Source organism: Heloderma suspectum, chromosome 6, assembly GCF_057233095.1.
Source record: "Heloderma suspectum isolate Gila_16-S chromosome 6, 16-S_ref, whole genome shotgun sequence".
Taxonomy (NCBI): Eukaryota; Metazoa; Chordata; class Lepidosauria; order Squamata; family Helodermatidae; genus Heloderma; species Heloderma suspectum.
Window position 1 is genome coordinate 79,626,473 of NC_139463.1, and position 23,944 is coordinate 79,650,416.

General features: G+C 44.2%; 1 protein-coding gene across 1 annotated transcript; it reads left to right on the forward strand.

Moving 5' to 3' along the window:
• The first annotated feature begins 1,015 nt into the window (after positions 1 to 1,015).
• LOC146341356 (vomeronasal type-2 receptor 26-like) lies at positions 1,016 to 23,255 on the forward strand. The gene is made up of 7 exons (XM_084807392.1): positions 1,016 to 1,159; positions 2,324 to 2,528; positions 2,853 to 3,102; positions 3,584 to 3,608; positions 5,542 to 5,769; positions 17,125 to 17,251; positions 22,351 to 23,255. Exons 1-7 carry the CDS (start codon positions 1,016 to 1,018, stop codon positions 23,253 to 23,255), a joined length of 1,884 nt encoding a protein of 627 aa, XP_084663518.1.
• Positions 23,256 to 23,944: the final 689 nt, after the last annotated feature.

Below are 23,944 nucleotides of genomic sequence, written 5' to 3' on the forward strand. Positions count from 1 at the left end.
ATTTCAGTCCCCAAAGAATGGCTTATTAGTTTGTGCTTCAGGCAAGACTAATAAAACAAAATAAACAAACATTCTCTTTTGTATTTTAAAAAAAGCACTTAAACTTTATCGAGGTTTTGACATTTTTGATGTTTATTTGTATGATGTTTGCATATTAGTTTATATTTCCATTCCCTTCCTATTACTCTTTCCCACATCACATTTTCTTCCATATGATGTACTCCAATTCTGTTAAGTAGTGACAGAATTCTCTTTAAGTAGTTAAGCAGGAATGCTCTCTGCTCAGGCTCAGTTTGTAGTCTGGAACCACAAACCACAGTTTGCAGTTTGTATTCTCCCCTCCCCCTTGTGAAATAGTGTGGCTTCTATCAAGCCAAATCAGCCTCACCACAGCCCCTTTGTGGCAGGCAGCACCTGCACATGCTGGAGAGCTGTGAGCTAGCAAGTATTCCCCAACCCATCTCTCACATTTGTTTTTGAGCATGATCATACCTGTGTTTGTCTAATCTGCATATATCTAACCATGCAAAATATAAATTTCTAATTTTGTGCCATGTACATGATGAGGAATGTTCCTCAATCCTTTGGTTTATGTGTTCTTCTTCAGAGTGGTGCTTTATACCAGTTACTTTAATACATCCTATTCCAAATGTATATAGTATTCAAGGAGTAGAATATGTTTGTCATGCTGTAGTTTGATAATGGTTTGTACACTGATATAGTTTCATTCTCTTATTCTTGCATAACCCAACTTGGATTAAAGATTGCATAATAAATCATCATCATAATAACAATCCATAATACAGTGGAGACCATTTTAGGAAGTGATTGTTATGCTTATGACAAAAAATACGTATCTCTTCGTAGTGTAGTGCCTGAGAACTACCAGCACATCCTGGCTTTGGCATTTGCTGTAAAGGAGATCAACAAAAATCCCCAAATGCTACCCAATATTACACTGGGATTCAAAATTTATGATGGATACTTGATTGCAAGGTGGACGTATTATGCAGCAATGCAATTTATTTCTCCAGACCATAAACTTGTTCCCAACTACAAGTGTGAGATCCAGGACAATATACTGGCAATTATCGAGGAACTGAACACTGACCTCTCCCAACAGATTCCACAACTTTTGGGCATCTACAAGATTCTACAGGTAGAATGTGTGTTTGTGAATGACAATAATGCAAATACTTTTCTTTCATTCCAGATGTGACTTTGTGGTATATACACAGAGATGGGTGTGTTTAATTTCAGCAAGAAGAAATTAAATTTTGCAAGAATATAAAAAACTGTACCAAGGAAAGCTGTGTTTCTTATTTTTTTCCTACTTGGGGAAAAATATGACTAGTCTGCAACTTTACCTTGGTGGACATCTATCTGTAAAGATAGAGTAGATCCTCTGAAATCAGTGAGACTGAAGCTAATTATTAGTAACTTAAATCCCACTGATTTTAATGAGTCTACTCTAAGTAGTCATACAACCCAATATCTCTACAGTGCCTCAAACTACATTTTTGTGGAAAACATAATTCAGTTTTTTAAACTTGTGCAAGCTTCTCTGAGATTTTTTTTTTTTAGAATTGCCAACAAAAGAGAAACAAAAAAGAAAATGGGGGGGGGAATTAAATGGAACATAGGAGGACAAAGTGCATTCCATCAAATAAGCTGTTGGAGCACCACTAATCAGAAAAGCAGAAAAAAGCAAGAAAACCCAACATTTCATATATATATATATATATATATATATATATATATATATATTTAAGCAGTCCATATATCTAAATAAGCATCCAGATGAAATTGACCCAACACTTCTACAGTAATTCAGGGTATCGTTAATTACTATACCCTCTACCATCTCATATATTACTAGAATATGGTGTAAAGCATTTCTTCATAGCTGGATCCCACACTGCTATTGCATCATTAGGAAGAAACCATGTGGGTCTCCTGAATGGTTCATTTCCATTCCAAATCTTTGTCAAACTTCCCTGAATGTCTTCATGCTAAAGCAGAATGGGAAAGAATCACATTATTCACTTACGAAGCAATATAATAACCACTGAACAAAATACAGTATTTCTAGGTGAAGAAAACATTATGTTTGATGTAGAAATATCAGACTTCCTCAGCATAGTAGGGCCTCAAGAACTTTTTCAAAAACTAAGTGGGGCACTGACTACAGTTAGTATATGGGGATGATAAATACAATTTTTAAAATGGACCATTGGACAAACACACTTTTTCTGTTGCACATACAGACAAAAGCTATGCCATATTGAACATATTGCTGTCTATACCTATCCTCTTTCTTTAGCTCATGTATGGCTCTGCAGCAGTGAAAATGGAGGACACAAAACCCTGTCACTTCTACCAGATGGTTCCAAATGGATTCCATCAGTACAGGGGGATCATCCAGTTACTTCATCATTTCAACTGGAGATGGGCTGGTTTCATAGCTGCGAATGGGGACAATTTGCAGTGGTTTATGCAGACGGTGCTTCCAGAGTTTTCTAAGGAAGGCATTTGTTTTGCAGTCTTAGAATCATTCACCAGTTTATGTTATGATGCTGAAAAGGGAAACTTTATGGCATGTGCTTTTGAATTTTATGACAAAATCATGAACTGCAAAGTTAACGTGTTGGTCTTCAGTGGAGACACACGTTCTATGGTAATTTTGAGATATTTGCTAAGTACATCAATTAAAGATTTGATGGAAAATACAAAAGGAAAGGTCTGGATTTTGACAGTTGGGATGGAATTAAAATTTGTCAGCAGAAGAAGTTGGGATATAGAAGACCTCAATGGTGCTCTGTCATTTGTACTTCATTCCAATGAACTTCCAGGATTCAAGCAATTTCTTCAGAGCAGAAACCCTTCCAGTGCTAAAGGAGATGGTTTCATCAAGGACTTCTGGGATGAGGCATTTGGCTGTACATTCCAAGATTCTGTTCTGGACAATGTGAGTGGGAATATCTGCACTGGAGAGGAGAAGCTGGAGAGCCTTCCTGAACAGATCTTCCCAAAGAGTGTAACAGGCCACAGCTACAGCATCTACAATGCAGTCTATGCTGTGGCTCATGCTTTACATGCCAGGTATTCCTCCACATCCAAAAGTAAGGCAATTTTGAAAGGAGAGAGAAGGAAGATACATAATCAGCAGGCCTGGCAGGTAATTGACTCAATATTTTAATCTGGGGGCTGTTTTACTTGTTATCTGTCACATCGTGAACACTAATGCAATATGATCTTCCCTGTACCACTGTGGATCATGACTGGGGCAGGTGCATCCAGTGGGAGAGACACAGATGTGATTGTTTCCACATTGGTTGTGCTTGTCTCTGCTGTGGCAAATAATGTATGAGTGAGCTCAGGATTAAGGTAACTTCTGTGGGTAAGAAAAAAAGAAGGGGGGGGGCCTCCGATCTATATAGAAAAAAACCCAGTGATAGTAATCTTCAAGCAGGTGCCAAATAGAGTTAATTGATACAATTTTATTGACCAAAGCATTTTAACAAGTATCTGTGGGAAAGTGTGATTATAAATAGTCAACTTAGTTTATGTGTATAAACCATAGGTTATTGCAAAAGGTTAAAACAGAGGTAGGTTATCACCTTTACAATTAACATAACTGGATTCTAAAAACTTTGCTCTGATTTTCTAAGGTGCAGTTGCAAACAAGGCCATCTGTTTAGTAACATAAGGATCATAATCAGGTAACAGTACTAGTACTCTCTCAGATAATGGGCTTCTTAATATGGAGCATTTATCCTGCTATTGAGATTGATTACTCACAGACATTTGCGGGTCCTTTAGAAGATGCCATGAACCTCCAGGGCATCTCCCGTACTAAATTACCTTTATTCTGTGTTGTTGTTGTTGTTGTTGTTGTTTTTAAAGATTGGAGATAATGAGCTATCAAATTACAATGTTTGAGTTCCTCTTCCCTCATGATAAAGGAAGAGCAGCAAAAAGAGGAGCTAGAGCACAGTGCCATCTAGTGGCTGTATAATGAAACATATGAGGGACTCAGATAAGGGGGGAAGGAAGGGGAAGGAAGCACATGTAAAGGGAGTCCGTCATGATCCTGCATTTAAAATGGAAGCAGAAAGCCCCATTTTAAATGCACGATTTTAGGCTGGTGTAGATATGCTCAATGTTCTACCAGATATTGTTTTTAACAATGGAGCAATAAATATATTTCTTGGAGATGAATACAACTCACAAAACAACATGTAAGGACAATATTCTCCATTTGTAATTCTCCACAAATACGAAATGACTGTACAATTGGCAACTTAGCATACCTTCCATCCCAATAAGCAGAAGCCATTGTCTGAAAGCCTAGCTCAGTAAAGGCTTGCCTCAAAGGAGAAAATGTCAGGATCTGAAGGCAGGGGTATAGACTTCTGTCTTTTTTAAAGCCATATTACCATCTACTGAAATCTGAGGATTGGATATTTCTCCTGTCCTGGCTTGCATCTACAAGATATATCCAATCCTGGAGTTTTATTTTAAAAACCTGCTCCTGAAAGAGGCGTACACTGTCAAGGAATATTGGGCAAGTCTTTCATCCATATCATGGAAACAACCTCTTGTACTATTTTGTTCTTGAAAACAGAGTTTTGCTACATAGTGCTCAGGCATGTCCAATGAACGATCATAAGATACAAATAATGGGCCTTCTTTGCCCCCAAAGTGTTAATAGGTAAACCCACCTCATTACACAGGAAAACAGCTTGTGTGTTTGGGTGTAAAGCTAAAATATATCTTAAAAAATTATTTTGAATAACTGATTATGAATAGGAATAGACAAAAATAGCTGCCGCTGTAACAGCAGCAACAACAACAAAACTAAAGAAATAATGTAAGAGCAAGACTACCATCATATATAAAAGACTTGAATTGTGCTAATAAGAAAACCATTAGAGTGCAAAATGGGTGAAACCAAAAACTAATATGCAATGTGAATCTCTCTTAATAACATTATTAACATAACATTATGAAGGCAAATAGATTCTTCTGTAAAGCAACCAGAAACAATGAGTTGGATCTACAGCTGCATGAGTAGTTTAATTATAGAATGGAGCTGTTATGCACTGTAGTCCTCAATATCCCTTGCCAAATCCTCTCTTACAGATTGCGGTGAGAACTAGAGAAGTCCTGTTGTTAAGGATGTTACACTTGTGCTCCTTTTTCAGAAACTTACTTGTCTTGCCTATGTCTGTTTTTTTTTCAAGGTCCCTACTGTTTCATGCTGTAAAACCCTTCCAAAGATACTTCTGGTCCAACATACTAAGAGAGTATAGTTTTCTGATGGTCAGTTTTCAGTAACCATGCAGAGGGGAGTAGTGTATGTGTGTGGGGGGGCGGTGCATTAGGTATAAGCCTAATGCAATGATGTGGGAGAAATGTGGGCTTGGATATAGCCGTGTGAACATTATAACCATCAAAGGCACATTTTCTACCTCAGTGGGGAAGGTTCAGGACCTTGTCTATCTGCATATTTTTTCTTAAACTTCTGTTTTCCTTTAGCTCCACCACTTCCTGAAATATGTGTCATTTAACAACAGTGCTGGTGAAAATGTTTTCTTTGACCAGAATGGGGAGATAGTCCCAAGATTTGACATCATAAACTGGGTCACATATCCAAACCAATCTTTCAGTAGAGTGCAAGTTGGAGGGATGGATTCTCAGGCTTCCCCAGATGAAGCATTCACCATTAATGAGGATGCCATCGTATGGCATAGCTGGTTTAACCAGGTAGGACTGGAATGCAGTCATGTTGGGAAGTGCCCCAATTTTGAATACCTGTATGCAAATTTATCATTTTCAGCATGATATGTGAAGGTTGTTGTCGTTGCTGCTGTGGGTTTTGGTTAGGGGTGCACGAAAGCCACTTACCTGGTCTCGCAGCTTGCTTCGCGGTGGGGGGGAGGCGCTTTGCTGCTCCCCCTGAAGTTCAGGCCGGGGGGGAGGCTTCCCGCCTCGCCCGGCCGCGAAATAAAAAGTTTTAAAAAAACGCCCCCGTGATAGGCTACGTGACGATTAACGTAGCCTATCATGGCTAGATCTGCAAAGTCACCCGTGATAGGCTACGTTAATCGTCATGTAGCCTATCACGGGTGACTTAAAAAAAAAAAAAAAGCGCGTACGGCTAATGGCAGCCCCCATAGGGAGTCGCCATTCGCATTCCTTATTTGGTCGCTGTAGTCTACGTAAATCTTTACGTAGACTACAGCGACCAAATAAGGAACGTGAATGGTGGCTCCCTATGGGGGCTGCCATTAGCCGTACGCGCTTTTTTTTTTTAAGTCACCCGTGATAGGCTACGTGACGATTTACGTAGCCTATCACGGCTGACTTTGCAAATCTAGCCATGATAGACTATGTTAATCGTCACGTAGCCTATCATGGGGGTGTGTTGTTTTTTTTTACTTTTATTGGAATGGCAGCGGCGGCAGCCAGTCAAAAGACCGGTTGCCGCCTCTGCCCCTGTCGAAGACCTGACAAACCACCGCCGGGACACGCCGCCGGGAGGGACATTCGGGAAAGGTAAGTCCCGTCCAGGGGGGGGGGCGGGGGGTGGGAGGTGCGGAGAATTTCTCCCCGAAACTACTTCAGGGGGCCAAACACATTGGCACATGTCCCCCGAAGTTTCGGGGAGAAATTCTCCCCCATCCCTAGTTTTGGTGCCATCTGTCAGGGCCCAGCTTCAGTACTGCAGTGGGCCTTGTAGGTTACAGCCAGGATTTGATTAGAAGTGGCCTGGAAGGGCTTGAGCTTATTCAGCTTCTGGAATGTCAGAGTCTGTGTGAGCTTATCTCTGTCAGTGTTCTCAGAGCAGAGCCGGGGGAGTCACCCAACTCCCTGTCTACCTGCTGGTCTTAGGGATGGCAGAGAATTCCACCGTGGACTTCAATGAGGCCGGATTCTAAAGAATCTGTCCCTTCAGAGCCCATGGCGGAATGGAAGACTTACCCCTGCCTCCATGCGGAATCGGCCAAATCCTCCGGCTCTGGATTGCCAGTGATATGGCTGCCATGCCATATCGCTGGCTGAAGGGGACTGACTGTGGATGCAAATGGTTCCGGGATGCCATTTGAGGCTGTAAAGGCCTTAGTTTAAGGCAAATGCAGCCATTTACGGCTGCATTTACCTTAAACTAAGGCCTTTTTGGCCACAAATGGCATCCCGGACATCATTTGCATCCACAGTCAGTAGTCCCCTTCAGCCAGGGATACAGCATGGCAGCCGTATCGCTGGCGCTTCGGAGCCAGCCGGCGGCTCCACGGAATCTCCATAGAATGGAGCTGGCTGAAGAGGATTCTGGGGGGAGGAACGGATTGCCTCCTCCCCCTGCAGACCCCCCCCCCCTGGACTGGCAGGTAGGGGATTTGTGCATCCCTAGCTGGTCTGGCGTTGGCAGGCAGGAGGCTGGAAGCTGTCTGTGAGAACCTGACAGAGGTGGTGTGGGGTTTGCAGAAGGGTAGCCCAGGTTGAAGTGTCACTGCTGGAGGGCAGAGCAGTGATGCCCTGTTTAGACAGGGGCCTTGCTGAAAGGCTAAAGGCCCTTGTCTGTCAAGGGATCTAGAGGGGTGTCCTACAGTCACACCTTCCCTTTTAAGCTGATGCAAAGGAGAAGAGCCTTTGCTAGGAACATCTCATCTTCATTGCTCAAAGCCTTCTGTGTTTGGATCCATCATCATCTCGGCTTTTTGAGGCACTCTGCATGTGGACTGGAACTTTGGATTGTTAAGGACTTGCCATGAAAAGTACTGTGAGGCTTATCATAGACTTGAACTCTCATTGCTGTGGATTGTGTGTCAGTGTTTGTAGTCGGCTCAGTGTATGGGTTTGATCTACAACTTTTGGGCTTCCCTCTGCCAGAACTCATGCACTGTGGAGTTGCAAATGTGAAAGCAATGGCCCGGAACTCCTTGCATGTATGGGTATGCCCTTTCCTTGATCTTGATGGGTCTTGACCATGTAGCCTGGAGTTATCAACAAAAAATTCAAAGTTGGACTCTATGGCTGTGAGTTGTTTAGGCCTAACAAGAAGTTATCCCTTGATTGCCTGATGGGTTCATTCCGGGAATCATTCCCTTTCCATGTCCAGGGTTGGAACCCCATGAAAGGATTGTCTGGGTTAGGTACCAGGAATCCAGAGTCCCTTCCGTTGTGTTCAGAACTGTGGGGATGGCAATGGAGAAACCACATTGATGGGGATCTCAGTCACAGTAGTGGTGTTTGGCTTTGGACTGTTCTGGAATTACATAGAGCGTATAGCTACTGACCATCAATTATATGATTTCTGAAGAGTGTAACCATTAAGCTTTTGCCATGGGATTCCCTGAACTAAAGAAATCTCATTGATTTGGGTGTCCAGTGTCAGATTGCCTGATCGGTGTGCTGGGGGGATCGGGAAATCTGACACCACCGGGACACCTCTCTGTGTGACCAGTGTCTTTACCCTCACAAGTTGAACTCTTTGTAGGAGTATTCAATTGGCTTACAAATCTTCTTACAGTCTAGGATAGGGTTGGGTAAATTCTAGGGGTCAGGGTGATGCATGGACCTCTCAGATCCCACCAGGGAATGAAACCCAAACCCTACCACAACATTGAATTTGCTGGTGAAAGTCAACTCTCCTTGTGCACATTGTTTTAAAGTAAAATTGCCAGCAGTTTACCACCACTGCCATGCTGCCAAATATATTTACTAGACAGTAAGTCCTATTCAACAAAATCCAAATTGCATTTTAAGAAAATGTGGGGTGGGAGGTGGCTCCAGGAATTAGTGCTAATTAGGGATGTACAAAACTCACTTACCTTTTCGTGGATTGGTTCGCGGTGGGGGGAGGTGCCCCGTCCCTCACCCCGGAATCCTCGACGGGGGGGGAGGCGATCCGGTCCTCCCCCCTGGAATCCTGCCAGGCCGGCTACACTCCATGGCAGCTCCATGGAGCAGCCGGCCAGGGCCATCCTCAGCCAGGTTTCCGAGCGCAGACGGGCTAGTGCGGACGCAAATGGCAGCCATTTGCATCCAGCCAGGCTGCCGTGATAGGCTATGTAGGTATTTATGTAGCCCATCACAGCTAACCCCCCCAAAAAAAACCAGCATACACAAATGGTGGTGGCTACGGTGGCCGCCATTTGCATTCCCTATTTTTCGCCGTTCTAGCCTACATAAATATTTACATAGGCTATTACGGCAAAAAAAAGGGGAACACAAATAGCGCAGTGGGCGCTATTTGCATTCCCCCCCTGTTCTAGCTTATGTAAATATTTATGTAGGCTATTATGTCAAAAAAAAGGGGAAAGCGAATAATGTAGTGGGCGCTATTTGCATTACTTCCCCCCCCCCATTCTAGCCTACATAAATATTACATAAATATACGCTGGTTATTTTGGGGGGGTGGGGTTAGCCATGATAGGCTATGTAAATACTTACATAGCCTATCACAGCTGCAAGGATGGCAACGGTGGCTGGAGCAGCCTGGCTGCAGCCGTCCAAGAGACCAGCTGCCAGAGCCGCTGCCGCCGCCATTGGAACTGCCACCGCCGCCGAATCCGCTGCATCCGCCCCAGGTAAGTTCCATCCCAGGGGGATTCTGTGGGGGGGTGGGGGGGAAGGAGGCCATTCCGCCATGGATTCTGGGGGGGTGCAAATAGCGTTGCCCTTATTTTCGCCGTAGTCTACGTAAACATTTACGTAGACTACAGCCACCAAATAAGGAACGGGAATGGCGGCTCCCTATGGGGGCCGCCATTCGCGTACGCGCTTTTTTTTTTTTTAAGTCACCCGTGATAGGCTACGTGACGATTCACGTAGCCTATCACGGCTGACTTTGCAGATCTAGCCATGATAGGCTACGTGAATCGTCACGTAGCCTATCAGGGGAAGTTTTTTTTTTTTCTTTCATTACAATGGCGGCGGCAGCAGCCGGTCGAAAGACCGGCTGCCGCTCCCGCCTCGCTTGAAAACCCGCCGAACAGCTGGCCGGACCAGCCACCGGGAGGGACATTCGCAAAAGGTAAGTCCCGTCCCGGGGGGGGGTGCGGGGTGTGGGGGGGGCGGAGGATTTCTCCCCAAAACTTGTTCGGGGGGCCGAACACGTTGGCGCTCGGCCCCCCGAAATTTCGGGGAGAAATTCTCCGCTATCCCTAGCCATAGGTAACTACTGGGAAAACCATAGCTTTGATTAGACGGACGTTTGTCGGCAAGGTGATGTCTCTGCTTCTTACTATGCTGTCTAGGTTTGCCATAGCTTTCCTCCCAAGGAGCAAGCATCTTTTAATTTCATGGCTACAGTCACCGTCTGCGGTGATCTTGGAGCCCAAGAAAATAAAATCTGTCACTGCTTCCATTTCTTCCCCTTCCATATACCAGGAAGTGATAGGGCCAGATGCCATGATCTTCATTTTTTTAATGTTGCGTTTCAAACCAGCTTTTGCACTCTCCTCTTTCACCCTCAACAAGCGGTTCTTTAGATCCTCTTCACTTTCTGCCATTAGGGTGGTATCATCTGTGTATCTGAGGTTGTTGATAATTCTCCCGGCAATCATAATTCCGACCTGTGATTCATCCAACCCAGCGTTTCTCATGATGTACTCTGCATATAAGTTAAATAAGCAGGGCGACAATATGCAGCCTTGTCATGCTCCTTTCCCAATTTTGAACCAATCGGTTGTTCCATGTCTGGTTCTTACTGTTGCTTCTTGACCCTTGTACAGGTTTCTCAGGAGACAGGTAAGGTCGTCTGGTACTCAAAGGCTTTAGCGTAGTCAATGAAGCAGAAATAGAAGTTTTTCTGGAATTCTCTCACTTTCTCCATGATCCAGCGAAAGTTGGCCATTTGATCTCTAGTTCCTCTGCCTCTTCGAAACCCAGCTTGTACTTCCAGTAGTTCTCAGTTTGCATACTGCAGAAGCCTAGCTTGTAGGATTTTGAGCATCACCTTGCGGGCATGTGAAATGAGCGCAATTGTAGGGTAGTTTGAACACTTTTTGGCGTTGCCCTTCTTTGGAATTGGAATGTAAACTGACCTTTTCCAGTTTTGTGGCCACTGTTGAGTGTTCCAAATTTGCTGGCATACTGAGTGAAGCACTTTAACAGCATCATCTTTTAGGATTTTAAATAGCTCAGCTGGAATACTGTCATCTCCACTAGCTTTGTTGTTACTAATGCTTCCTAAGGCCCACTTGACTTCACTCTCGAGGACGTCCGGCTCAAGTTCAGTGACCACACTATCATGGCTATCAGGGACATTCAGATATTTCCTGTATAGTTCTTCTGTGTATTCTTGCCACCTCTTCTTAATCTCATCTGCTTCTGTTAGGTCCCTGCCTTCTTTGTCCTTTATCATGCCCGTCTTTGCACAAAACATTCCCTTGAGATCTCCGATTTTCTTGAAGAGATCTCTAGTCTTTCCCATTCCATTGTTTTCTTCAATTTCTTTGCATTGTTCATTTAAAAAAGCCTTCTTGTCTTTCCTTGCTATTCTCTGGAACTCTGCATTCAGTTGGATTTTTCTTCCCCTTTCTCCCTTGCTTTTTGCTTCCCTTCTTTCCTCAGCTATTTGTAAAGCCTCCTCAGACAGCCACTTTGCTTTCTTGCATTTCTTTTTCTTTGGGATGGATTGAGTTGCTGCCTCCTGAACAATGTTATGGACCTCCGACCATAGTTCCTCAGGCACTCTGTCTATCAGGTCTAATCCCTGAACTCTATTCCTCACCTCCCGTGTATATTCATAAGGGATATGATTTAGGTCATACCTGAACGGTTTAGTCGTTTTCCCTACATTCTTCAATTTAAGCTGAAATTTTGCAACAAGAAGCTCATGATCTGAGTCACAGTCAGCTCCAGGTCTTGTTTTTACTGCCTGTATAGAGCTTCTCCATCTTTGGCTGCAAAGGACATAATCCATCTGATTTCGATATTGACCATCTGGTGATCTCCATGTGTAGAGTCGCCTCTTGTGCTGTTGGAAAAGAGTGTTTGCTATGATCAGTGTGTTCTTTTGGCAAAACTCTATGAGCCTTTTTCCTGCTTCATTTTGTACACCAAGGCCATGCTTGCCTGTTATCCCGGTGATTTCTTGACTTCCTACTTTAGCATTCCAATCCCCTATGATAAAGAGGACATCTTTTTTTGGTGTTAGTTCTAGAAGGTGTTGTAGAACTTCATAGAACCAATCAACCTCAGCTTCTTTGGCCTCAGTGGTTGGGGCATAGACTTGAATTACTGTGATGTTGAATGATTTGCCTTGGATTCGTACTGAGATCATTCTATCATTTTTGATTTTGTACCCCAGTACTGCTTTTCCCACCCTTTTGTTGACTATGAGTGCTACTCCATTTCTTCTAAGGGATTCTTGCCCACAGTAGGAGATATGATGGTCACCTGAATTAAATTTGCCCATGCTTGTCCATTTTAGTTCGCTGATTCCCAAGATGTCGATGTTCAATCTTGCCATCTCATGTTTGACCACCTCCAGCTTACCTTGATTCATTGATCTGACATTCCAGGTTCCTAAACAATATTGTTCTTTACAGCATCAGATTTTCTTTTCACCACCAGACACATCCACAGCTGAGTGTCCTTTTGGCTTTGGCCCAGCCGCTTCACTCTTTCTGGTTCTACTTGGAAATTCCCTCTGCTCTTCCCCAGTAGTATATTGGACACCTTCCGACCTGAGGGGCTCATCTTCCGGCGTCATCTCTTTTATCCTTGTGATATGTTCCATGGGGTTTTCTTGGCAAGAATACTGGAGTAGGTTTCCATTTCCTTCTCGAGTGGACCACATTTTGTCAGAACTCTCTGCCATGACCTGTCCATCTTGGGTTGCCCTGCATGGCATAGCTTATGGCTTCACTGAGTTACGCAAGCCCCTTCACCACAACAAGGCAGTGATCCATGAACGGGAACACTAATGTACATCAGCACTAATGTGAAGTAGCACTGATGTGCATTACTTCTAATGCAAATTAGCATGAATACCCCCCCAAGTAAAACAAACAAACAAAAAATCTGCTAATCCGTGGAATCTGTGTGACTCAGAACAAGCTGGTTCACTGAAAAATCTGCTGTTCAGATTTGAAGAAATCCAAACACATTTGAATCTGTTGTGGATTTCTCCAACTTCACTAGCCCCAGCCTGTGAGGTAATGTGTAGTCTGATCTTCTGAGGTCAAATTCCATAACTAAAGGAAAAAGACATGGCACACAGAAGCCATGTGTAATAAAATACCTCTGAAAACACTGCACTATGGGCAGCATTCTAGTTTTGGAGTGAACCTGTGCATGCTTGGCATAACTTTGCTGGCAATTGCTACCATAGGCTCTCATGGAGCAGGAAAAACATAATCAGCCTTGAACTACTGCTCAGACCATAAACAAACCAGTGAAAGACACAGCTCCTTGACAAGTCAGAATAACATACCTCTGTGGTTTTCACCCAAATTTGAAAGAAATTGAGAAATGTGTCATTTTTCAGCACTATCTAACATGTAATGGTGGTGATCTGTCTTGGATTGTTTACAATTTTGTACAGTTATACACCCCATTACATAGAACATGGATGCCATGTTTCATGTCATTTCATGTAAACAGGTCTCATTTTTGTAAGCAGGGGAAGAGTGAGGCTTATAATGGGGGAGTCTTTGGGGGGTATCTACATGGGACTTTTACTCTGGTTCTGTTCCGACCCCAAGTTGATCATGTCAGATGGTGCACATAGCTAGTGTGGTGTTTCTTGCCCTAAATCCTTTTTTCCCCCCCCCAAACTTGTTTTGTAGGGATGTCAGAGAATTCCGCTACGGATCTCGGTGAGGCCAAATGCCAGTGCATTCGGCCCTCTGAACTCCGTGGCGTAACGGCCTGCCCCCCATCCCCCCATGGATCCCCCCCGGGACGAGACTCACCAGGGGCATATCTTCCGGGTGGCGGCGGCTCCGGCGGCGGCTCCAGCAGCGGCGGCAGCGGTAGACAGTCTTCTGACCGGCTGCCGCCACCGCCATTTCCAGGCTTGTGTAAAAAAAAACAAAAAAAGTGATAGGCTATGTAAAGATTTACGTAGCCTATCATGGCTAGGTTGAAAAAAAAAGAAAAAAAAGACGTGATAGGCTATATAAAACTTTATGTAGCCTATCATGGTTGGGTGGGTTTAAAAAAAACAAACAAGCTGCGTACTCAAATGGCGGTAGCTATGGCCTCCGCCATTTGCGTTCCTTCTTTTTACTGTCTTAATCTACATAAATATTTATGTAGACTATGACGGCGAAAATAAAGGGGAAAGCAAATAGCGTAGCGGGCGCTATTTGCGTCCCCTTTTGATTCGCCATTTTAGCCTACGTAAATATTTATGTAGATTAAGACAGCCAAAAAGAAGGAAGGCAAATGGCGGCAGCCGTAGCCGCCGCCATTTGCGTACGCTTTTTTTTTTTTTTTTACCTAGAGCCCTCCGCAGCCAGAAATCCGGCTGCAGACAGCTATGGCCTGGCCGGGCCAGGCCTGGCCGGCTGCTCCGCGGAGCTGCCGTGGAGCACAGCCGGCCATTCGAGGATTCCAGGGGGAGGAACGGAGCACCTCCCCCCTCAGCCAGGATTCCGGGGGAGGCACGGAATGCCTCCCCCCCACCATCAATATAATCCACGAAAGGTAAGTCACTTTCATACATCCCTATTGTTTTGTGATGGGTTTTTCCATCACCCTAGCTTCAGTGTGATTTGGCAGGCCACGTGACCTTGGCTAGCCTCAGTGCAGGCTGGTGGAAGCAGCACTGATAAGCAGAAAGGCAAGTCGCATGGGGTGGAGTGTGGGGAGAGCAGAGGGCTAAATGCTTGCCTGGGAATAATTAATTGATGTGAATTATGCTTTGCCTGCAGGAGCAGAGGGGTCAGGGGAAGTCCTTTGCCAGACCTTTTCCTTAAAACATCTCTCTTGAGAATAGGGATGTACAAAAGTTACTTACCTTTTCAAAGGGTGACATTTGCGGTGGGGAGGGAGGCGCTCCGTACCTCCCCCCAAAATCCTTCCCCAGCCAGCTCCGCCCCAGGGTGACTCTGTGGAGCCACCAGCTGGGTGCATCCGCATGGCAGGTCTTCAGACGCAAATGGCGGCTGGCGTTGCAGCCGCCATTTGCGTCCCTTTGCTTTTGCTGTGATAGGCTATGTAAATATTTACATAGCCTATCACAGAAAAAGTGGAGACGCAAATGGTGGCTGCTACGCCATTTGTGTCCCTGATCTGAGCCATGATAGGCTACGTAGATACTTACATAGCCTATCACGGCTTGCCAGGGACGCAAATGGCGGCTGGTGTAGCAGCCACCATTTGCGGCTGCAGCCTGGCAGTGGCTGGAACTGCCGGAGCTGCCGCTGGAGCCACCGCCACCACCGCTGCCAGAGCCGCAGCCAGGTAGGCTCCGTTTTGTGGGGCTTTCACTGGGTGGTGGGGCAGGTTCCTCTGTTCTGCCACAGATTCCGTGGGCCGAATTCACTGGAATTCGGCCCCTCTTGGATCCGTGGCAAAATTCTCTAACATCCCTAGTTGAGAACATGGGCTCGATTGCTATCTCTTCCTTACAATATTTATTCATTGGGAGCTAGGAAATCATGCTTACTCAGAAATAGGGATGGGTGAACTGAGCCTCCAAATGTATTTCTGTGGCTGCTTGTTTCAGTCATTCACTGCCAGGATTTATTATTATTATCATCGTCATCATGAAGGATCTAGTGCTTTGTAAACATCTCCCTCTCTCTCTCTCTCTCCTTCTTTCTCTCTTCCTTCCCTACCACCCATCTAGGGATGGGCGGATTCCCTACCTTCTGGTCCAGGTGGGAATCCGCCCTTGGGGGGAGGCGATCTGTCCCTCCCCCCAGAATCCTTCCGGGCTGGCTCCACTCTGCAGCAAATCTGAGGAGCCGGCTGACAGGTCTGCATCACTGGCGATACAGCCAGCCACCATTGCCGTGCCATATTGCTGGGCTAACTCCGGGCGCAAATGGCATCCACTACACCATTTGCATCCCTGTTTTTTCAGATGATAGGCTACGCAAATATCTATGTAAATATAATTTGCGTAGCCTATCACGTGAAAAAACAGGGATGCAAATGGCATAGTGGATGCCATTTGTGGCTGTAAATGGCTGCATTTAGGTTAACCTAACAGCTTTTTGGCTGCAAATGGAATAGTGGACACCATTTGTATCCAGAGTTAGCCCAGCGTTATGGCACAGCAATGGTGGTCAGCCGTATCACCAATGATGCGGACCTGGAGGATAGCTCCATAGGATCTCTGCATGGAGGAGCTGGCCCAGACAGATTCTGGAAGGAGGCGTATGTGAGTGCCCCATTCCGCCATGGACTCCGGAGGCCGGATTCTTTGGAATCTGGCCTCATTGGGGTCCATGGTGGAATTCTCTGCCATCCCTACACCCGTCCCTCAGACAGCCACATCTGCAGGCAGAAATGAGACGAGAGGAGATGCAAGAGCACCTGTGGGTCTGCTACTATTATTACAGCTGCTCAGTCATTCACAATATCACTTTTCTGTGGAGGAGGAGGGGAGGGGGACCAAGCCTGCACTCATTGGCTGCCCATTCATTTCTGTTCATGAGATTCTGCCCATCCCACCACGAACTAGTGCTGTTTTAGTTCCCATTTGCCCCCCGCCTCAAGTGGAGGAATACAGCATTTGACTGGGTTGTGTATGCCATCGAAGGAGCTAATTCATTTCTATGAAAATGTGGATTTTGCCCAATTTGCTTCACAAAGGCATTTCCGTTTTGACTGGCCCTTGGATTCACATGCATGACATGACAGGAAATTCAGTGGGTGACCCTTGGGCCACTGTCTGTCGGAACCTAGCCTGAACAAAGGGATCATGTCCGTGTTCTCAAATATCCCTGCAAGTTTACAGCACTGACTGTTAGGGAACATCATTCCTCCTGCTGTGAAAAGCAAACAAACAAAAAACCCAGATCTCCACTCCTCCATATTCATGCTCCACAACTGGTTGCCACAGTTCATAGCATACTGTGTTTTGTCCTGAATTTAATGATTCCAAGACCAGTTTTCTGAAAATTAATATTCTCCTCTTTCATGGATGGACAGGCACAGCCACTTTCTCTGTGTAACGCCAACTGCCAACCTGGTTCTAGGAAGAACAGGAAGGAAGGGGAGCCCTTTTGTTGCTATGATTGTATCCCATGCCCAGAAGGGTGGATATCTGACCAAAAAGGTGAGAGTTACAGTGATAAGAAATCTCAGAAAGCTTGGCTATAATCTAAAGAAATATGCATGTTGTTATGCATTCAGTAGTCTCTTGCTGGGCATTGATATTGCATGCATCTATGTTTTCCAGTGTCAACCTTCTTCAGTATTTGAAATGTGATGTGATGTGTGTGTGTGTGTGTGTGTGAGAGAGAGAGAGAGAGAGAGAGAGAGAGAGAGAGAGAGAAGTGGAAATTTGTTCCTGGCTCTTATTTGTGAAGACATCCAAGATGGAGTTAAGCTCTGTCTCCAGACTGGAGTTTGTAGGGATGGTGGAGAATTCCCGACACCCGTGGCGGAACAGCCTCCCACCCCCTGCCCTCTGCGGATTCCCTCCCAGGATGAAGCTTACCTGGGGTGGATGTTCTGGCAGTGGCGGCTCCGGCAGCAGTTCCGGCAGCAGCGGCTGCGGCTGGTCTTTTGACCGGCTGCCACGGCTGCCATTTGCGTCTGCTGTTTGCTGTGATAGGTTATATAAGTATTTACATAGCCTATCACGGCAAGCAAAAACAAAAAACACAACAGCGTACACAAATGGCAGCGGCTACAATGGCTGCCATTTGCGTTCCCTTTTTTTCGCTGTTTTAGCCTACGTAAATATTTACGTAAGCTATTACGGTGAAAAAAAGGGGAACGCAAATAGCGTAGTGGGCGCTATTTGCATTCCTTTTTTTTGCCGTAATAGCTTATGTAAATATTTACATAGGCTAGAACGGTGGGGAAAAAGGAACGCAAATGGCGCCCACTACTCTATTTACGTTCCCCTATTTTTTTGCCATAATAACCTACGTAAATATTTACATAGGATAAAATGGTAAAAATAAGGAACGCAAATGGCGGCTGCCGTAGCTGCCGCCATTTGCGTACGCTGTTTTTTTTGGGGGGGGGGCCTGCCATGATAGGCTACATAAATACTTACGTAGCCTATCATGGCAGCCTGGCTGAACGCAAATGGCAGCCGCTACGGGAGCCGCCATTTGCATCTACAGCAGCCTGTCCGCCACCAGAACTCCGGCTGCAGACAGCCCTGGTCAGCTGTTCCGCGGAGCCACCACAGAGTGGAGCCAGCCGAGCAGGATTCTGGGGTGGAGGACTGGATCGCCTCCCCCCCCCCGTCGAGGATTCCAGTGGGAGGGACGGAGCACCTCCCCCCCCTCACCGCGAATCACATCCCCGAAAAGGTAAGTGACTTTCATACATCCCTAGACGTTTGTTTGCATTTTAGGGCAACCATGTATCCAAAGCAGGGCAGGAGAACCACTGAGGGGATCATGCCCTCTGCGCTCCTTCTGTCACCCTGCTTTTTCTGCTAGACAGCTGATTATGGCTGTCTAGCCGCAGGGGCACAGAGTGGGGAAGGAGGCTGCTGTACGACACATAGGATGTGTCATACAGGCATTTCCACCCTCTCTGCCCCAGAACGCCCACAGCCATGCCCCTTTTTGGCCGCTCTGTGCTCCTCTTGTGAGCGTGGAGGGTGGGGCTGTTCCGCGCTGCCTCCGAGGCAGCGCAGAAGTGAGGGGAGGTCAGTTCTCCGGGAACCAACCTTGGAGCGCGGGCTCAGAAGTAAGTTCCCAGATAACACGATAGCCTATGGCGGTCTAGCCACTGTCTAGCAGCCATAGGATTGCTGCCTTAATTATTATTTTTATTATGACATTTTTAACAAAAAAAAGAGGGAAAATGTAGCTACATAAATTTGAATATACATATCAATTTCAATGCACACATATGAAATTTGTGTGCATATAGACACATGAAAATATGGCTTTCTAAGAATTATACATAAACTTCAACAAAAGCAGACCAAATACCCATGTAAATGTCCATTCACAAGTGGCGTCTATATACCACCCATTGTTAGGTCCTCAGTCCACTGCATTAAAGAAATGAGTGTTTATCCTTCCAATGTTGTAATATCAGTCTTCTTCTAGCTCTCAAAAGGGCACAGAGAATCCATTTGCAATGACAGTTCATTAACTTCCAGGAAACAGGTAAATAATTTTAGAGGACGTGTACTTCACCAAATATCAAGGAGTGTTCCAGTACAAGGATGGAGTTAAGTTCCTTCTCATCATTGGAACACTCGGGATTATACAAGCTTTCAAAATTCTGCTTATGTGATTTTCCCCAGATTTTCAGACTTTCAAATTACCAACTCTTTTTGTTCTGTTTTTTTTTTTTAAAGGAAGTGATGCATTAGGAATTCTCCTTTGTTCCTCTTCTTGTACAGAGGTCTATGCATGGAGAGCTTGCCACAGCTTTCAGTTATTTTCCAGCTCTACATTACAAATCTGCATGAGCAGTTCTGTTTGTTTTTTGTTTGTTTTTAACCTTGATGTTTTCACAGGTTTATTTAATTCATTTGGGCATTTTCTTGCATCTCTACATTACAAATGTGTATGCACATATTTATAAAACATACACTCCCCACCCCAAAAGGCAATTTGCTTCTGTTAATATGTATTTTAGTTGTATCAGATTTTAGTTGTATCAGATTCTCTTGAGCGGTGTTTTACTAAATTACAGGAGTGAATGTGGGCATCAGTAAAATACTGCTGAAAGGGAATCTTTTTGCAGTGTTATGTCCAAATTTATCAAGATAGTTTTTTAAAAATAAAAATAAAAACAATTTTAAGAGAGGAGCATAATGTTTTGTTTTGTAGGGATGTACGAAATTGCCCTTACCTTGCTCTGCCAGGTTCCGCTGGGGGGGGAGGCACTCTGTCCCTCCCCCCCAGAATCCTGGCCAGTCAGCTCCGCTCTGCAGGGATTCTGCGGAGCCACCGGCCGGCTCCGCCAGCAGCCGGACATCCGGCCGCTGGCTAGCAGGGACGCAAATGGCAGCGGCCGTAGCCACCACCGTTTGCATCCCTGTAGTCAGCCATGATAGGCTATGAAAATCTTTACGTAGCCTATCACGTCTCACTTTTTAAAAAAAACAACACGTACGTGCATTTTTTTTAAAAAAAAGTCAGATGTGATAGGCTACGTAAAGATTTACGTAGCCTATTATGTCATTTTTTGTTTTTGTTTTAAACCTAGCCATGATACATAAATCTTTATGTAGCCTATCATGTCTTTTTTTTTTTTTAACACTGGAAATGGCGATGGCGGCAGCCGGTCGGAAGACCAGCCGCCGCAGCCACCACTGCAGCCACCGCCGCCTGGAAGATCCGCCCCAGGTAAGTCTCATCCGGGGGGGGATCCACGGGGGGGGGGCGGGGGGGCAGGCCATTCCGCCATGGAGTTCGGGGGGTCGAATGCACTGGCATTCGGCCTCGCCGAGATCCGTGGTGGAATTCTCTGCCATCCCTAGTTTTTTCCATTCTAGAGGCAGGAAAAAATATGAATGGAAATACACTGAAAGCTATAGTAAAGTGTACATGATTCAGTTTGGGAATTATCAATTAAAACATATCAATTATGTTTTTTGAACTTCATGTCAGAAGAAGTAGATATTAAGGTATATCAATCTCACAGAATTAGGGATGGCAGAGAATTCCGCCACAGATCTCGGTGAGGCCGAATGCCAGTGATTCTACGTAAAGATTTACGTAGCCTATCATAGCTGGGTAAAAAAATAAAAAAAACGCATACGCCATAGCTGCCATTTGTGTTCCCTATTTTTGGTGTCTTAGTCTACGTAAATATTTATGTAGACTAAGATGGCGAAAATAAGGGGAACGCAAATAGCGTAGCGGGCGCTATTTGCATCCCTTTTTGATTCGCCATTTTAGCCTATGTAAATATTTACGTAAGCTAAAACGATGAATCAAGAAGGGACGCAAATAGTGCCTGCTACGTTATTTGCATTCCCCTTTATTTTCACCGTCATAGTCTACATAAATATTTACGTAGGCTAAGACGGCCAAAAATAAGGAACGCAAATGGCAGTGGCCGTAGCCGCCACCATTTGCGTACGCGGTTGTTTTTGTTTGTTTGTTTTTTACCCAGAGCCCTCCACGGCCAGAAATCCGGCTGCGGACGGCTCTGGCCTGGGCCTGGCCGGCTGCTCCGTGGAGCTGCTGCGGAGCACAGCTGGCCATCGAGGATTCCAGGGGGAGGGACGGAACGCCTCCCCCCCCCATAAACATAATTCTCGGAAAGGTAAGTACATTTTGTACATCCCTACACAGAATAAGGAATAGGAGGAAATCAATCATTTTCCTTTATTAATGCATTGCTGACTATTAATGCATCCTTTTGAAAAAAGATAATCTTTAAAGGTTAAAAACCTGCATGCCATTTGTGTAGTACTATAGAACTGTGGGAACAAATTCAGGTCTTTGTTTTGTTTTGCTTTGTTTTGTTTTGTACATTAAAACTTGACTGTAAACAACTTGATCTATCTATGGTAAACATAAAACATATTACTGCATCTTTCAAGAACACGGTGTTACTGATAAATACCATGGCCTTGCATTTAATTCCCATGTTTATTTTAATGGGTATAGCATACTTGGTGATATTTAATTTGATGCCATTGGTAGAACTTTAGGAACAAACACATGCCTTTGTTTTGTGTTGTACAATAAAAACACACCCTAAACATGCTGAATCTTATAAGATGTCATTTAATTAAAAAAAATCATGTTGGGACTACATAGTTCAAGAAACACAGTGTTACTGACAAATATCATGGCCTTGCAATCAGTTCCATCATAAACATCCATAAATTATAGTATAACTTCAGTTGTACTGACATCATTATGACTGGCATATCATAAACCATATGCACATTACTGGCTGCTTCTGAATGGGATAAGAAAATGCATTATGCTGAAAATACAAGACATGGAATAACACATTAATGATAATAAGGATAGGGAGGGGGGATGAGATAATTTGCCATTTTTGGTGGAAGCCTCTTATTCTTTCTAAGATATCTCAATGCTACATTTCACAAAATCAACACAAAATAGAATATGTGAGCAATAGAACCAGTTATAGCATGTTTTTCCAGATTCATGAATTCTTGTAGTCCACTTTCTCCCTAAAGGAAGCTTTGAAAGAAGCATAGAATAAGACACTTTTGTGTACTGACAACACAACTTTATTTTTCAGACATGGCTGACTGTTTTAAATGCCCAGATGATCATTATGCAAACAAGGGCCAGAAATCGTGCATTCCCAAGGTCGTAAGCTTCTTATCTTATGAAGAACCTTTGGGTATCAGTTTAACCATCTGTGCTCTTTCATTTTCTTTGATCACAGTCCTGATGATAAGAACGTTTATGAAGCACCACAACACTCCCATTGTCAAAGCCAACAACAGAGACCTCACCTACACTCTTCTCACCTCTCTCCTACTCTGCTTCCTTTGTGCATTTCTATTCATTGGTCAACCTGAGAAGGTGATGTGCCTTCTCCGCCAAACTGCCTTCGGCATGGTCTTCACAGTGGCTGTTTCTTCTGTGTTGGCAAAAACCATCACTGTTGTTGTAGCTTTCATGGCCACACAGCCAGGATCCAGGAGCAAGAAGTGGGTGGGGAAAACACTGGCCAGCTCTGTTGTACTTTCTTGTTCCTCCCTTCAAGCTGCCATTTGTCTTTTATGGCTTGCAACCTCTCCCCCATTTCCAGATATTGATACGCATTCCATGAGGGAAGAAAATATACTGCAATGTAATGAGTCCCCATCAATAATGTTTTATTGTGTTCTGAGCTACATGGGCTTACTGGCCATTGCCAGTTTCACTGTGGCTTTCTTTGCCCGGAAGTTGCCAGATTCCTTTAATGAAGCCAAATTTATCACTTTCAGCATGTTGGTGTTTTGCAGTGTTTGGTTGTCTTTTGTTCCAACCTACTTGAGCACCAAGGGAAAATATATGGTAGCTGTGGAAATCTTCTCTATCTTATCCTCGAGTGCTGGGTTGCTATTTTGCATCTTTTCTCCCAAATTCTACATTATTTTCCTGAGACCTAAGCTGAATAATAGGGATCATTTAATAGAGAGGAGAAAATACTGAATTCTCCTTCTTAGTAGCTTCCTTGTAGAACTCATTCAACCTATTCTAATTTAAAAGTGTGTGTGTGTGTGTGTGTGTGTGTGTGTGTGTTGGGAGTGGCATGTTGTTTCATGAATAATATCTCAAATTTGTATGCCCGTGGATGTCCAGTAAATATATTGTCTCTGTTTTCTTTTGCTTTCCATTCAATGTTTTAAAAGATGTTATTTTCAGCATGTTTACAAGTCAGAAAATACATAAACTCATTTTAGTGTTCAGAAGAAATTAGAAATATGTTTTACAGATCTATGTGGAAAACTGCAAAGAAGGAATTCTCAGATCAATAGTGGTCCAGATGCTCATATGCCCACCTTGTATGAAAACCAAAACACATCTTAATTTTGATATTTAAATTCAATGGGATAAACAAATATATCATTTTAATGAATTTGGTCCAGATCTGCCAGAATTGCAGCACTTCCACAACATCTTATACCTCATCAGAAGCCAGCTGAGAACATTTAGAACTATCATCTAGGGTGGCAATTTTCTTTACTTTGGTTTGGAATAATCAATTCCTTCATGATATACAGTATAGCCCTGTATTGCCCCTGCAATAGGCTTCAAACTCTTAATTTAGAGGTGCCAAAATAGTGATAAATCAGATCAAGGTTTACTTACAAGGAGTACTTTATTGAGTACAATCAGCA